This window comes from Sebastes umbrosus, chromosome 21 (assembly GCF_015220745.1).
Source record: "Sebastes umbrosus isolate fSebUmb1 chromosome 21, fSebUmb1.pri, whole genome shotgun sequence".
Classification (NCBI taxonomy): domain Eukaryota; kingdom Metazoa; phylum Chordata; class Actinopteri; order Perciformes; family Sebastidae; genus Sebastes; species Sebastes umbrosus.
In genome coordinates, this window is record NC_051289.1 from 1,439,073 (window position 1) to 1,455,696 (window position 16,624).

The 16,624-nt window shown below is 42.4% G+C and overlaps 1 protein-coding gene across 3 annotated transcripts in view; it reads left to right on the plus strand.

The window, feature by feature from the left end:
• The window catches only part of nebl (nebulette), an 86,085-nt gene that overhangs the window by 20,867 nt on the left and 48,594 nt on the right, over positions 1 to 16,624 (plus strand). For 2 of the 3 annotated variants that reach the window (XM_037756531.1, XM_037756532.1), the window contains exons 3-4: positions 113 to 197; positions 6,854 to 6,961. In XM_037756531.1, the coding sequence (XP_037612459.1) occupies positions 113 to 197; positions 6,854 to 6,961 (193 nt within the window). Of the gene's footprint in view, positions 1 to 112; positions 198 to 6,853; positions 6,962 to 7,547; positions 7,891 to 13,413; positions 13,621 to 13,695; positions 13,820 to 15,309; positions 15,382 to 16,624 lie in introns of those variants that run through there. The other variant, XM_037756530.1, reaches the window with a different exon arrangement.

Genomic DNA, 16,624 nt, shown 5'->3' on the forward strand with positions numbered 1-16,624 from the left:
CTGACTGAACTCTTCCCGTCTGTTAATACATCATACATGTATGTACCTGCTGCTGTCTGGAGGGTCTGGTGTCTGCTCCGTTAACTCCTGCTGCTGCTCTGTCTCCTTTCAGACATTACCCCAAGACGTCGTTCACCATCGTGGCGGACACACCAGAGAACCTGAGACTGAGACAGCAGAGCGAGCTGCAGAGCCAGGTAATCCTCCCCCCGATCCAGATCCAGATCCAGATCCAGATCCAGATCCAGATCCCATCAGCGTGATTCCATCCTCCTGTTTTTATTGGGCTTTTTAAGTTTGCACAGAAATATAAACGCTGCAACACAATAAATCACAAAAAAGTGGACCCTTCGCCATTTTCTGCTTTCTAGTTTAGGCTCGCTACGGTTTGTTTTGGTTGACGGATACGGAGCGGATATGACGTCACGTTACTCAGACTACCACAGTAAAAGTGGTAACCTCCTTCCACCACATGGAGGTGAAAACAAGCGCTCAGGTGTTTCCGTAGAGACGAGTCACTGTGCTGATTTACTGTCTCACAAACGGATGCAAAGAACACGTCTAAACCGGATACACGTATGTGCCATATGTCCTCGTCCTGTCTGTGTGTGTGTGTGTGTGAGCCCAGCAGACAGCAGGACAAAGGGACAGATGTCCACTCAGCAGTCAGCAGAAGGGGACGTGCTGTTTGTGTCCCGCTCTGCCCTCATAAAACCCATTTATTACCAGTTTGACATTTACAGTCCAGATTTACACATTTACTCTGTCTCCCTGTCTACCTGTCTCCCTGTCTCCATGTCTCCCTGTCTCCCTGTCTCCCTGTCTACCTGTCTCCCTGTCTCCATGTCTACCTGTCTCCCTGTCTGCCTGTCTCCCTGTCTCCCTGTCTCCCTGTCTCCCTCTGCATCGTGTTCTCCATCAAGCTTCTGTCTGTCTGTCTGTCTGTCTCTCTGTCTGTCTGTCTCTGTCTGTCTGTCTCTCTGTCTGTCTGTCTCCCTGTCTGTCTGTCTCCCTGTCTCCCTCTGCATCGTGTTCTCCACCAAGCTTCTGTCCATCAGCCGTCTTTCCTTCCTTCCGTCCGTCCTTCTTTCTTTCTTTCTTTCTTTCTTTCTTTCTGTCTGTCTGTCTGTCCATATTTCTGTCCATCCTTCCTTCCGTCCGTCCTTCTTTCTTTCTTTCTTTCTTTCTTTCTGTCCGTCTCTCCATACTTCTGTCCTTCCTTCCGTCCGTCCGTCCGTTCGTCCGTTCGTCCGTTCGTCCGTTCGTCCGTCCATCCTTCTTTCTTCCTTCCTTTCTTTCTTTCTTTCTTTCTTTCCTTCTTTCTGTCTGTCTTCCTTCCTTTCTGTCTGTCTGTCTCTCTGTCTGTCTTTCTTTCGCTCGGTCTTTCGAAATCTGGTGATTTGTTTTCTTCCCATTTTGTCCATCTGTTATTTCTTGTATCAAACTGAGATCATTCAGTCTCTCACTCCAATAATAAGTTTAATAACTTAAAGGGAACCTAAGCGTTATTTAACCTCCTTCATGACCAGCTGGTATGACATGGTTGGTACCGATGGATTCATCAGGTTCTATAGTTTACTATGATTCCAGTATCTTCATTCTAGCTTTAAAACTGAATCTGCTCCAGCCTCTGAAACACAGCAATGTCACACATGGAAACAGCGTCATGGTAACGTACGGTAACAACAGCCTTATTGTTTACGCTCCTTAGCAGCTGATAAAGTCCATAAAATGACAGAATGACAGCACTTCAGACTCCCATGAGAACACATACAGTCCACAGAGCAGAAACCGACTACAGCGCCTTCAGACAGTCGCTCTGTGCTTTGCTCAGCTACCTGACATAATGGATGAGGCTGATATCAAAGTGGGAGTCTCCAAAAAAAAATCTCCATTTGTGGTGCGAAGTTTAATTGAAATAAGAACGGAGGAGAATGTCTCACATTTACATCACTATCGATGCTTTTGATGTGACTATTTCACCTGTGAAAATGTATTTTTCCTCATTTCCCCCGTTACCTCTAGGAGAGATATTTATGTTTTAACTTTCCTGCCTCCTCCTCCTCCTCCTCCTCCTCTTCCTCTTCTTCAACTTTTCTAATCCATGTGTCGGATGTCCCCGGAGGTGATGTTGAAATCTCTTCTTATTAGCGCCGAAGCTTTCATGTCGTGCTCCAGGAAGCTGATTATAATAGACAAAGACGCCGTGCGGTGTGAGCGTGCATAGACACAGTGGGAAAACCCTCATATGTTCAGCACTGACCTAGTTGTGTTCTAGTACAGAGGAGTGGATGTGACAGGATCATGTGACCCGCCCGGTGGTGTGGCGTCTATCTCACAGCCAAAGCAGCAGCTGACATTAATTCATCAAAAAATATAAGATCAATTATGAGCTATATAAGATAATATTGATTATCAACCGAATAGAGCCTGTATTTTATTATTCACAGTTCAAATTACAGTTATTCATTCTTCAAGTACACTCAGATCTGTCTCCGTCAGATCCGTCCTCTATACAATCTTTTTACTTAACTTACTTTAAAAAAAACTATTCTGACAGGCCTTTGATTAAGAATGGATATTGTTTTATTATTTTATTCAATTATTTTATTATCTTTAAGTTGTAAAATGCTATTAAATTTTATTATTATTTCATTAATCAAAGTTAAATTGTATATTTTTATTAAATTGTATTGTTATTTTATTAATAATTTATTTTATTGTATTTAATTTGTATACATTTATTATATTTTATTGGTAATTTATTAATCACTTATTTTATTTAATTTGTAGATTTTTATTATATTTATTGTTATTTTATTAATCATTTATTTATATTTTTTATTTGTATATTTTTATTATATTTTATTGTTATTTTATTAATTATTTATTTTATTATATTTAATATGAATACATTTATTATATTTTAATGTTATTTTATTAATTATTTATTTTATTGTACTTATTTGTATATTTTTATTATATTTTATTGTTATTTTATTAATCTAGTTTTTACTTCACATAGTTTTACTACTATTACTGTTATTGTAGCTTTTAATTCCATTTTATTAAATTTCTATAATTTTATCAGACCACATCAGATTCTCTGTCTAACAGATCCATCCTACAGTAGACTTCTCTCCATCAGGTAGTTGTTTTATCAGCTCCTCCTTCATCCCATCATCACTCCTTCATCACTAAACACACCAGTCGAAGTCCAAAAAAGCTGAACCAGATGTCCGTTTTCCTGCTCGAGTCGTTGTTATTTCCACCCTCCATAGGTGTGAGTGTGTATGTGGCATCAGCTGCTTTCCTGTGTGTGTGATTTAGCTCGTTAGCTTGTCATATTAGCTCAGCAGGGAGCCTGCGACTGATGAATGTGGATTTAATCTGCTTTGTAGTGAGAACGGGGACAATCACCGTGAGAGCAGAATACCAGAACACACCCACTAAGTGTCTGAGTCATATATCTGCAGTTTACAGCCTTATGTAACTCCGTTCTGAGGCCCAATGGGCTGTTACTGACGACTGATGGACACCAGCACGATGACTTTATGGCTAAATGAGCTGCAGCGTTTCCTCTGAAGGTCGAAGTGAAGTGCCGGCAGGACCGGAGTGAGAAACGGCCGCCTGCCGCTCTGTTGTTGTTGTCGTCTGTGGGCTGTAAATCGACCGCTCTGCCTGCTGTTTGGCAGCGATGCAGCAATAACTCAGATTTGGATAAATACATTTTTGTTAGTGTCAACAAATCCCATGAGAAGACAAGAAACAACAAGCTAGTGTCTCAGTACAGTCTGACTTCCTGTCTGAGGCTCTCAGCTCCAAGCTGTTTGGTTTTGGCCATCTCCATCTTGGTTTTTGGTCGTCACCATCTTGGTTTTTGGTTTGTCACCATCTTGGTTTTTGGCCGTCACCATCTTGGTTTTTGGCCGTCACCATCTTGGTTTTTGGTTTGTCACCATCTTGGTTTTTGGCCGTCACCATCTTGGTTTTTGGCCGTCACCATCTTGGTTTTTGGCCATCTCAATCTTGTCTTTTTGCCGTCACCATCTTGATTTTTGGTTGTCGCCATCTTGGTTTTTGGCCATTTGCATCTTGGTTTTTGGCCGTCGCCATCTTGTTTTATTTGGCCATCTGCATCTTGGTTTTTGGCTGTTGCCATCTTGGTTTTTGGCCAACTGCATCTTGGTTTTTGGCAGTCGCCATCTTGATTTTTGGTCGTCTCCATCTTGGTTTTTGGCGGTCACCATCTTGTTTATTTGCTGTCGCCATCTTGGTTGTTTGCCGTCGCCATCTTGGTTTTTGGACGTCTCCATCTTGGTTTTTGGCGGTCACCATCTTGTTTATTTGCTGTCGCCATCTTGGTTGTTTGCCGTCGCCATCTTGGTTTTTGGACGTCTCCATCTTGATTTTTGCCCGTCGCTATCCTGTTTTTTGGCCATCTGCATCTTGGTTTTCAGTTATCACTATCTTTTTTTTCGGCTGTCGCTATCTTGGTTTTTGGTCATCGTGGTATAGATTTTTGGTCGTTGCCATCTTGTTTTTTTGCCAACTATGTCAGCATTGGCTTCACTTCTCAGAACCGGAGATAGCCCACTGGTTTGGTTTGCAGCCTTCATCAGGTCATCTTCAGCGTCAGACTTTTGATAAATGGCAGTTTTTAATACTCAGTTCTGTGTACATATTTTGGTCAGTACTCAAAGTATTGAGGTTCGATACCCAGTCGTACTTATGATAAACAAATAACCAATAATCACTTCCACTATAGGTGCACTTTGGACTTTGAGATGCCTCTGTGAATCACCGTGAAAAAGATCATGTTCTAAAACCCTCTTTCCTTTTCATTTCCTGCATATCACCGTTCAACATGCACAAGGAGCGATTATAGTATATTTAAAGTTCTTTTCATACTGTGTGCTGCCATGGTCTGTCTGAATGCTGAGTGGTGTAATTATTACAGCTGTGTGGGAGCATTCAGAAGGTAAAAATCCACCTTCAGCTACTCCTCTGTATCACCTCGGTGATGTGGATTCTAGGTCTCGTTGCTGTCGGTGGTCTTGTAACCGAGTTATCCGGTTCATTAGTTCATGAACCAGGTCATGACTGCAGCCTCTAACCTCTCTTTGTGTTGGAGCTGCGATGCTTTCTGGTCTGTTTCCTCCCTTCCCATGTGTTTAAAACCATTTGATGAACGTTGGAAACGTTTCAGCATTTTAGTAAATAATGCAACATATCAATATTTAAATATTAATGTCACTCAAACCGATGCATCACTAATGGAGGATTTTGAGGGTGAATATTCCTTTAACCCATTAAAAATCCAGCCGCTATTCTGTCTTTCAGGGGTTGTAACGGGCTCAGTTTTTAAGCTAGAGTGAAGATACTGATATCATATGAAACTAGAAAACATAAGAAATCCATCGGTACCAACCATGTCAGGAAGAACACTAAATAAAAAAAGTTACGGAAAATGTTGGCGAAGGAAAAACTGGCATGGCCATTTGTTTGCATGCAGTATAAATGTGTTATTTTTATTCTAAAATGGTGTGTTTGAATATTTCTGCATACTGGGGTTCCTAAACAGTCTTGAATTCCATGAATTGGTTATGATTGTAAAGCTGAGACTCTTGTGGATCCAATGATCCCAACTGTATTCATGTGTGATGATGTTAGTCCTCATAGGAGACATTTCACTGTAGTGAGACCATTTTTTTGGTGTGAGACCTCACTGTATAAAATGACCTGTGGTGACCTCTAGGATAATCACAGCCTCATGAAACTAGAGACCTAGAGCATTCAGAGGATGGATGGATCAGACTAGAGACCTAGAGCATTCAGAGTATTGATGGATCAGACTAGGGACCTAGAGCATTCAGAGGATGGATGGATCAAACTAGAGACCTAGAGCATTCAGAGTATTGATGGATCAAACTAGAGACCTAGAGCATTCAGAGGATGGATGGATCAGACTAGAGACCTAGAGCATTCAGAGTATTGATGGATCAGACTAGGGACCTAGAGCATTCAGAGGATGGATGGATCAAACTAGAGACCTAGAGCATTCAGAGGATGGATGGATCAAACTAGAGACCTAGAGCATTCAGAGTATTGATGGATCAGACTAGAGACCTAGAGCATTCAGAGGATGGATGGATCAAACCAGAGACCTAGAGCATTTAGAGGATGGATGGATCAAACTAGAGACCTAGAGCATTCAGAGGATGATGGATCAAACTAGAGACCTAGAGCATTCAGAGGATGGATGGATCAAACTAGAGACCTAAAGCATTCAGAGGATGGATGGCTTTCCTAGCTAGATTGATCAATAAGGGGGTTTCTGAGCAGTTTACACACCAGAAGTGCTCGCCATCCAATCGCCGAAAAATGTAAATTCTTGCAGAAATCTCCAAAATGTCAAAAGTTTTTGATCCCAAATCACAGCATGTCTTTTTCTATGGTGTTCCTCAAGGTCTTGGTGTCTTAATGTGGTATTTAGGAGGAATTATTGATCATTTTTATCAATTCTCCAGTGGTAAAAAAAAAGGTTAAATTTAGCACCAAATCTGTGGAACAAATGGAATCAACCCAAAAATTGCTGCAACAACTTATGAGACATAATAGAGCATGGGGATGACCATCATATACTAGATTTATGACTAGAACAACTTGACACACAGTGCTGAGCAGCATCTCAAATGAATCTTCAGGTTCCAGCTTTCAGATGATGTTCACCACTTCTACGTGACATCTACTGTTGACTATTTATTTCCCCTGAACATCCCAACTAAGAAAAGGGTCAGACTGGTGAGGGGTTAACATATCGAGTGTTTCTGTCCCTCTCGCTGTCCTGCAGGTGAAGTACAAGAAGGACTTTGAAGAGAGTAAAGGTCGAGGGTTCAGCATCGTGTCCGACACTCCAGAGATGCAAAGACTCAGAAGGACTCAAGAGCAGATCAGCATTGTATGTACAGTAAACACACACAGATAATACACTATGTTACTGTTTGTCCTGGTGAGTGAAATGTGTGTGAGAAAGTGAGAGAGGGTGCACGTTGGTCAGTGAGCACGATCGCACACACAGACACACAAAATGTGACATCATCAAGCCCTCCGGTGTTGAAGACATCAGCTGTTTGAAGAGGAGCTCCTCCTGGAACCAGTGAGTGTAAGTGACCCTGATTTACTATTTATTCATTACACGGCTTTGTTGAATACTCCATTCTGATTGGTCAATCACGGCGTTGTGCGGTCTGTTATTTCTTTATAGCAGACCATTGCTATGTATAGCAGACCGTTGCTATGGATAACAGACTGTTGCTATGGATAACAGACCGTTGCTATGTATAACAGACCGTTACTATGTATAACAGACCGTTGCTATGTATAACAGACTGTTGCTATGTATAACAGACCGTTGCTATGTATAACAGACCGTTGCTATGTATAACAGACTGTTGCTGTGGTTGCTATGTATAGCAGACCGTTGCTACGTATAACAGACCGTTGCTATGTATAACAGACCGTTGCTGTGGTTGCTATGTATAGCAGACCGTTGCTACGTATAACAGACCGTTGCTATGAATAACAGACCGTTGCTATGAATAACAGACCGTTGCTATGTGTATGTTTTACTTTTTCTTTTAAATAATGAATGAATGAATTATTTACTGTATTAGAGTTTATTATGGTACTTAGGGATTTTAAGACGATAGAAGCAAAGCAGTTTATAGAATAAAAGACAAACTGTGGAAGTCATTTTAATTTGAATAGATGTTTCTGTGTGTGTGTGCGTGAGTGTGTGTGAGTGTCTGTGTGAGTGTGTGTGTGCGTACAGATGCTCCTCCCATGTGTGTCCTGATGACCCAGTGACCTTCAGCAGATGATGCCGAGGTAGAGAGTGTTCATCTTTCTCTGTTATCCTGCAGAAACAGTTGCTCATTGTGTGTTGTTGTCGTATTTTGATCTAAAACATTGAGATGGACATAAAACATTATAAGCATCAATAAAACAGGATTATAATATAGTATTCTGGTGCACGCTATGTGAACTGTCTGCACAGATAGTAAAACATAGTATCGCCATGCTTCTTTTCTATATAAACAAACATAATGTCAAAAGACACAAGAAGAACACTGCAAAAAATTAATAAATAGATAAAAAATTAAAATAATTAAATACTGAATAATAAAAATAAATAAATAAAAATAATAATATAATAATAATCATGGCCATAATAATAATGAAAATAGTATTACTTGTACAACTTCACCTATAAAATGTTCTCGCCTTTTTTATTTGATATACTTTATTTTTCTCTGTTTATTTTCTTTGTGCTGCTGCATCACCTCCACGTCTCTCTGGGGATCAATAAAGCTTTATTTTATCCTTCTTAACAACAAACTACTACTAGAGGTAGACGATTAATCTGCAACGATAGGATGTTTCCATCCTCTCCTCTCCTCTCCTCTCCTCTCCTCTCCTCTCTCTCCCCTCCTCTCCTCTCCTGTTCTCTCCTCACCTCCTCTCCTCCCCTCTCCTCCTCTCCTCTCCTCTCCTCTCCTCTCCTCTCTCCTCTCCTCTCTCTCTCATCTCCCCTCTCCTCTCCTCTCCTCTCCTCTCTCCTCTCCTCTCTCTCTCCTCTCCCCTCTCCTCTCCTCTCCTCTCCTCTCCTCTCCTATCCTCTCGTCTCCTCTCTCCTCCTCTCTCCTCTCTCTCCTCTCTCTCTCCTCTCCTCCTCTCTTCTCTCCTCTCCTCTCCTCTCCTCTCCTCTCCTCTCCTCTCCTCCTCTCTCCTCTCCTCTCGTCTCCTCTCTCCTCCTCTCCTCTCCTCTCCTCCATCCTCTCGTCTCGTCTCGTCTCGTCTCGTCTCCTCTCCTCTCCTCTCCTCTCCTCTCTCTCCTCTGCTCCTCTCCTCTCCTCTCCTCTCCTCCTCTCCTCTCCTCCTCTATCTTCTCCTCTCTCCTCCTCTCCTCTCCTGTCCTCCTCTCCTCTCCTCCTCTCTCCTCTCCTCTCGTCTCCTCTCTCCTCCTCTCCTCTCCTCTCCTCCATCCTCTCGTCTCGTCTCGTCTCCTCTCCTCTCTCCTCTCCTCTTCTCTCCTCTCCTCTCCTCTCCTCTCCTCTCCTCTCTCTCCTCTCCTCCTCTCCTCTCCTCCTCTCCTCTCCTCTCCTCTCTCTCTCTCTCTCTCTGTCTCTCTCTCTCTCTCTCTCCTCTCCTCTCCTCTCCTCTGTCTCTCTCTCTCTTTCTCTCTCTTTTTAAATGGCGTGGCATTCAACAGCCCACATATATTATATTTTATTACTCAGCTCTTTTGAAGGCCGACCTGGTGCTGAGAGAAGAGGAGGAAGAGGAGGGTATAGTAGGAGGAAGGTGTGAGGGCGGTGGAAGAGCAGGACTGAGAGAGAGAGAGAGAATAGAGAGAATAAAAGGAGGAATCAGATCCACTAGATTGTGTCTGATCTCAGTATCTCAGTAAGCCTGAAGAGAGAGTTTGTGTCTCTCACATCAGGACCAGATCACAGGGACTCCTCCCGGGAAAACACTTCATTAACAACATCTGAGGGAGGGAGAGAGAGAGAAAGAGAGAGAGAGAGAGAAAGAGAGAGAGAGCTCCTGGTCACTTCTCTTTTCCCCACCTATGAGAACTGTGTCTCTTAGTTTAGCTCGTCGTAGAAGAGACAGATCTGTTCCCCAGAGAGGCTGTTTACTGTGATTCTGGGTGAGACCGTGATGCCTTCAGGACTCAGCTGTTATTCAGGCCACTAGACCTGTGATGTGTTTAAAGACCTCATTAATTACTTTCCATCTGAGTAAGTCTGTTTTTATGTTTATTGGTGGTGTTCCCATGGAAACGTTTTGTACCCTGGAATATCAGAAATAGTTTTCTACTAGGGCTGTCAATCGATTCAATTATTTAATCACGATTAATCACACAGTCTCACGGCAGTTCGTCTATTTGATTCGTGCACATAGACACGAGTTTCCCTTTTGTTTTCGTGACGCTCAGCACGACTTGCAACATCGTATTTTTAATGCTTTTTCCTACAAATGTCCATCAACACGGGATTACTTTGTTAGGTTTAGGAAAAGATGGTGGTTTGGGTTAAAATAACTCTGGAAGTGCACCTTAAAGGGACTATTTGTAACTTTCAGAATTGCTTGTTAACAGCGACACCTGTAGCCGTTAAGTCAACTAAAGTCAGCGTCCTGTTGCTGGCGCTTGTGCTCGCTCTACATAGACATGAAGGAGCATCGCTCAACACAGTGAGGAGACACACGTCAGCTAAAAGCACAATATCACTCTATATTTCAGCTGCTTGGCAGTAATGTTAGCTGACCAGACGAAGGTCTCTCCATGAATCAATGCTGATCCTAGTGTTGGCTTTTCCTGCTTCAGCCTCCCGACCGCGGCCGGAGGGAACGGGGGAGACGCCGGAGTTTTGGTCGGAGACGATAACGTTTCTCTCTGCGGAGCCCCGTCACTTCACAAGACACGGGAAACCTCTGTTGGTCTGGAGGAGCTGCAGCAGTTATTTCTGCACAAACGTCCACTGTACATTCACTAGATATTTTCAGAGCTACTAACTCTTCTGCAGTGTGGGGTGAGCGCGCGTTCACGTCTAGAGGCGAAGCTCTGAGAATATCTAGTGAATGTTCAGTGGACGTTTGTGCAGAAATAACTGCTGCAGCTCCTCCAGACCAACAGAGGTTTTCCCGTGTCTTGTGAAGTGACGGGGCTCCGCAGAGAGAAACGTTATCGTCTCGTTACCGACCTGGTGCCGGTGTCTTCCTGCTCTCTCCTCCCGCAGCCGGAGAGAGCAGGAAGACACGCTGCAGAGCCCCACTGCCTCAGCCTGCGCTGAGGCAGGAAAAGCCAACACTAGGATCAGATCTAAATCATGTTCATGAAGAGACCTCCATGTGGTCTGCAGGGGTTCAGTAAAGTCAACAAGATATACGAACAATGTGAAAAAGAAATTCCCTTATTTATTTTATTCCTGTATCTATCTCTTAATTTGAAGTTTATACTTGTTTCTGAATGTACTGTATAAGAACATAATGCAGACGATGCGCTGGGATGAGTCAGTGTTTAGTGGTCGTGTTGAGCCGCGGTTTGTGCAGCAGCAGATGGTCGTTTGGCCGACAGACCGTCAGATCTGCTCCGCTCGCTCTTCATCAGGTCGGCGTCCTGTTTACCTCGGCTGCCATCTGACGCTCTGATCACACTGCCAGGCTACCTGCTGCCTCTCAGGATCACACCGGCACATGATTCATCTTTACCCTGATTACAGTCATCAGGCTCGTCCCTCTCTGCTCCTCATCAGATTCCCCCTTTACTCTTGATTAGTCTTTTAAATTCTCTCTTTCTCTCTCTCTCTCCGCTCAGTGTGTTGTCTTTATATCTCAGGAAGGTGACATGACATGAATTTGACCTTTGTAACTACAAACACTGTTCTCACATCGTCAGCAGATCAGGAGACACAATCAGAGGTCTAGGGACCCCTTTGAAAATGGCAATGGCAGTTTTTCCTCGCCAAAATGTAGTGTAAGTTCGTAGCGTTATTTAACCTCCTTCATGACAAGCTAGTATGACATGGTTGGTACCGATGGATTCATCAGGTTTTGTAGTTTCATATGACACCAGTATCTTTACTCTGGCTCTAAAACTGAGTCCGCTACAACCTAAAAATCACAAGTTTATGCGTTAAAGAAATTAGTGACGTTAAAACGAATTTGCATTAATGCGTTAACTTTGCCAGCCCTAATAGTAAGAGAGTAACGTTACTAATTACTTTTGACATTAAGTAATAAGTAAAGTAAGATTATTACTTTTGAAAGGAGTAACTAGTAATTTATGACACTTCCTGAGTTCCCCTCCTGGTCTTCTCTGGTTTTAAAGAAGCTGTTTCTGTCATTAAATGAAGATCAGCTACTGAAACGATATGAAATCATGTTTGTTTGAATTGAAGTGACATGAAGTGAATATGATACCAGTATCTTCACTCGAGCTTTAAAACTGAGCATTCCTTCCAGCTTACGATATTTCCTGAACTCACCTTCAACACACAGACGGCATCCACACAGTGCGTACCCTCAGCGTAGCCGACGCAGGCACTGTGACTGAGATGAAGGGCACGGCGGCGATAAGGTCTTGAGTAGAGGGCTAAATGTGGAAGTTAAAAGTGATAAGAAAGTACCCAACGAACCGACAGCCAGAAGACAGTCAGACATCACATGAGACAGTCACGACTGGACGAGGCAGCGCAGTAAAGGTATCCAAGAGATTCAGAAGAAGAAAGAGTGACCACGATGTTCAGCTGTTTAACAAGCCTGAGAAGAGACTGAGGAAACAAAGAGTGGCGTTAAAAGGAGCGGCCGTATTCAGAAGTAGTGTGCGTTTGGAAAGCTGAAAGGCTGAAAGGCTGAAAGGCTAAACACTGAGGAGGCCAAAAGGAAGAGTTATTCAGAGCTCATAAATCAGACGAGGTGAGTTCAACGTTGAGGAAGGTGACTTCAGGGAAGGTCGGTAAAAGCTGAAAAGTGTGACGAGGCTGCGACATTCAGAGGTGATTCCTGATCGAGTGACCTTAAAGAAGCTGAAAGGAAGGTCGACGGATTGACGAAATTTAACACGCCGACCTTGACAACCGCGACACGAAGGATCCTGAGAGTTTTTCTCGTAAATTTATAATTTTAATCTCAGAATTATACATGTTTTTCTCGTAAATATGTGACTTTAATCTCAGAGAATTTAAGTGTTTTTTCTTGCAAATGTATGAACTAAAATCTCAGAAAATATTTCAGTTTTTTTCTCGTTAAATTACTACTGAAATTTAATTTACTACTTAAATTTAATTTACTACTTAAATTTAATTTACTATTTAAATTTAATTTACTATTTAAATTACTACGTTAATCTCAGAGAATACTCAAGTTTTTTTTCTTTGAAATTTTTGAGTTTTTTTCTCATAAATTTACAATTTAAATCTCCGAGAATATCCACGTTTTTTTCTCGTAAATTTATCACTTTAATCTAAGAATATTCAAAAAAAAATTGCGTAAATATGTGACTTTAGTCTCGGAGAATTTATGAGTTTTTTTCTTGCAAATTTGTGAGTTTTTTTACTCAGAAGATTATGACGATATCAGTTACGTAATCAAAGTTACATTAATGCATTAAATAAATTAGTGGCATTAAAACAGATTTGCGTTAACGCATTATTATCGAATACAAATGTTCTTTTATGTGCATATAAACCCGCCTGAGGAGCTCAGACTGGCTTCATCTATATAATCTTTTAAATGACTTCTTCAAACTCATTTATATTTGTATAGACTTTTCATCCATAACCTCAGTTGTTGTTTCCCTTTAATGATCCCGGCTGTATGTTCCTGCTTCCCTCGTTTAAATGAAAGAAAACTGAAGCTAAACATGAACTGTGCTCCGTCCTCAGAGGTGGCTGACATGGAGGAAGAGGAGGTGTTGGATGGAGAGACGAGGGAGGTGATGACGGTGGATGGAGAGAAAGGAGAGGAGTCTTTCCAGGAGACGGTGGTAACCAGGGTGACCACGGTTGTTGACGCGACTACGAGAAGGACGGACGTAGAGGAGGAGGAGGAGGAAGAGATGAAGGAGGAGGAGAAGGTTGAAACTGACAAACTGACAGAGGAGGAGGAGGAGGAGGAGGAGGAGGAGGAGAAGGTTGAAACTGAGGAGGAGGAGGAGGAGGAAGAGATGGAGGAGGGAGGAGAAGAAGAAGAGAAGAAGGGAGAGGAAGAGGAGCGTCAAGCGAAGAAGCTGTTGGGAGCTTGGGAATCAGAGGTGAGAAACTTCCTGCAACTTTTAAAACCTCGACATGAAAATGAGAATAATCAGATAACAAAGTAAAGAAAGAGAAATCATGAAGTTTATAAAGATTCCTAAATCAGCAACTTCCTGCAGATCTGTGATTAAATGTGTTCGTGTGAGGAACCAGATAATGAATCTGTTATCTCGTAGATTAGACGAGATGTTCTGGCTTGTGTGAAGCCTTTTGAAAAGATGTCTGACTCAGCTTTTTAAACTGAATCTGAGCTTTTATTCCTCACCTGTAGAGTTAAACGTGTTCTTCTCTCCAGTTTCTGTTGTTAAAGTGACGACTCAGATGTTCTCAGTCAGATCACTTCAGGGCTCAACTTTAACTTTATTTATAGTCGACATGATTTCATATCGTTTCAGTAGCTGATCTTCATTTAAAAGTAATTAGTTACCTTACTTGTTATATTACTATCAGGGATGTCAGTAATTTCTTTAACACATTAACTGGTGATTTTCTGGGTTGTAGCGGCTCAGTTTTAAAGCTAGAGTGAAGATACTGGTATCATACAAAACTAGAAAACTTGATGAATCCATCGGTACCAACCATGTCATACTAGCTGGTCATGAAGGAGGATAAATAACACTCCACACTGTCATGTCCATTTTCAAAGTGTTCCCTTGACCTCTGACCTCCAGATCAGTGAATGTAAATGGGTTCTATGGGTACCCACGAGTCTCCTCTTTACAGGCATGCCCACTTTATGATAATCACATGCAGTTTGGGGCAAGTCATAGTCAAGTCAGCACACTGACACACTGACAGCTGTTGTTGCCTGTTGGGCTGCAGTTTGCCATGTTATGATTGGAGCATATTGTTTTATGCTAAATGCAGTACCTGTGAGGGTTTCTGGATCAATATCTGTCATTGTTTTGTGTTGTTAATTGATTTACAATAATAAATATATACATGCATTTGCATAAAGCAGCGTATTTGTCCACTCCCATGTTGATAAGAGGATTAAATACTTGATAAAGCTCCCTTAAAGGTTCATTTTGAACAGATAAAATAGCATGTGATTGACAGCCCTCGTCGATGCACATGATGCTCTCAAACTGTAGCTCCGTCTTCTCTGTGCTGCTAAACGTCTTTTCTTAGCTGCAGTCTGCTGAGAGGCAGATTTAGTTGCTCTGACTGAGAGTCTTTGTACCGATCTTGGCGTGGGGCATCGCCTGGTGATGCCGGTTCTCCTACGGGCTCAGAGAGGATTAGTGAAACTACAAATGAAAATGTGCCGTTCTTAGCCTTTGATGGTGGGATGTTTAGGGCTGAATCTGGAGCCTGTTGGAAACGTTTCCTCTGGTTCACTCACCGGTCCGTCTCAGTGTGGTCAGACGGATAATTCACTTTGACAATACTGTCCTTTACCAACATTAGCCTGAGGTGCAACACAGAGATTTCATTTAATGTAAACATACTTCTGTCTAAATGACGTCCTCCCGTTTGTTGTTTCCAGGCCTCCTCCGATGTGAAGCCTCCGCTACCAGACCCAGCGTTCAACCGGAGGTGCAGCCTGCTCGTCAGCGACGTGAGTTCATTCACCGTCGGGTCAGTCTGTTCTTATTTCAGGGCGACGTAAAGCTGTAAACATGAAGGTACACAGAGCAGCCCGACACTGAGATACAGGATGTGTATTTATCATCTCTGGTGGCACTAAGTGCTCATGAAGGTTATTCTGTGTGTTAGTAGTCGAGAGTTCAGTTGGACCTGGTTTAGTCCGTCCATCTTTGCAGCAAAAATCAGAAACTAAGCTTAAAAAAAAGGAACAATTTAATAATTAATAATGTGAAAAGTATGTAAATAAATCTTGAATCTTCCTCCCTGACAGAACCTGATAATAACAATGAACATTAATAGAGTTGTTTCTCCTTCTACCGGGTCCACACTACACATGAATCAGCTGAGTTTAGTCCTGATTCTGGTTGATTGATGGTTGTAAAGATGATCTTTCCAGATGTTCCTGTGGTGTGAGGTATATTCAGAGTGTTTTTACATCCCCCGATCGGCTCAGAAGTCAACTTCAAATATTAAATATGTTGAATATTTCTGATGGGATCTCCTGTTGTGTGAGGGGAACCCTGAGGACAGCCAATAACGCAGTCGCGTGGGAAAGAACGATAGCCAATAGAGAACCAAGCTGACTGAAGAAGGAAGGACGACCACCGCCGTCGTCATGGCGGCCGCAGCTAACGCTCCGCAGCGAGAAACGTTATCATCTCCGACCAAAACTCCAGCGTCTCCCCTGTTCCCTCCGGCCGCGGTCGGGAGGCTGAGGCGGGAAAAGCCAACACTAGGATCAGCATTGATTCATGGAGAGACCTTCGTCTGGTCAGCTAACATTACTGCCAAGCAGCTGAAATATAGAGTGATATTGTGCTTTTAGCTGACGTGTGTCTCCTCACTGTGTTGAGCGATGCTCCTTCATGTCTATGTAGAGCGAGCACAAGCGCCAGCAACAGGACGCTGACTTTAGTTGACTTAACGGCTACAGGTGAAGCTGTTAATAAGACATTTCTGATTCTTAATAGAGTCCCTTTAAATTGACAAACATCATGTTCGTGATTCATGGCACAATTCAAACAGGATCAAACAATATCTGTCTCTCACCGGTGACTATATTTTTTCCATCATGACATCCCATAGTGTTCCACCCACTGATTTGATACAGAGAGGAGAAGTTAGAGCAGCGTTGCCTCGGTGTTACGTTGACCCAGATATATTTTAGTGTGTGATATCTGCTGCTGGATCTTCAACTCATGAATAGAAATATT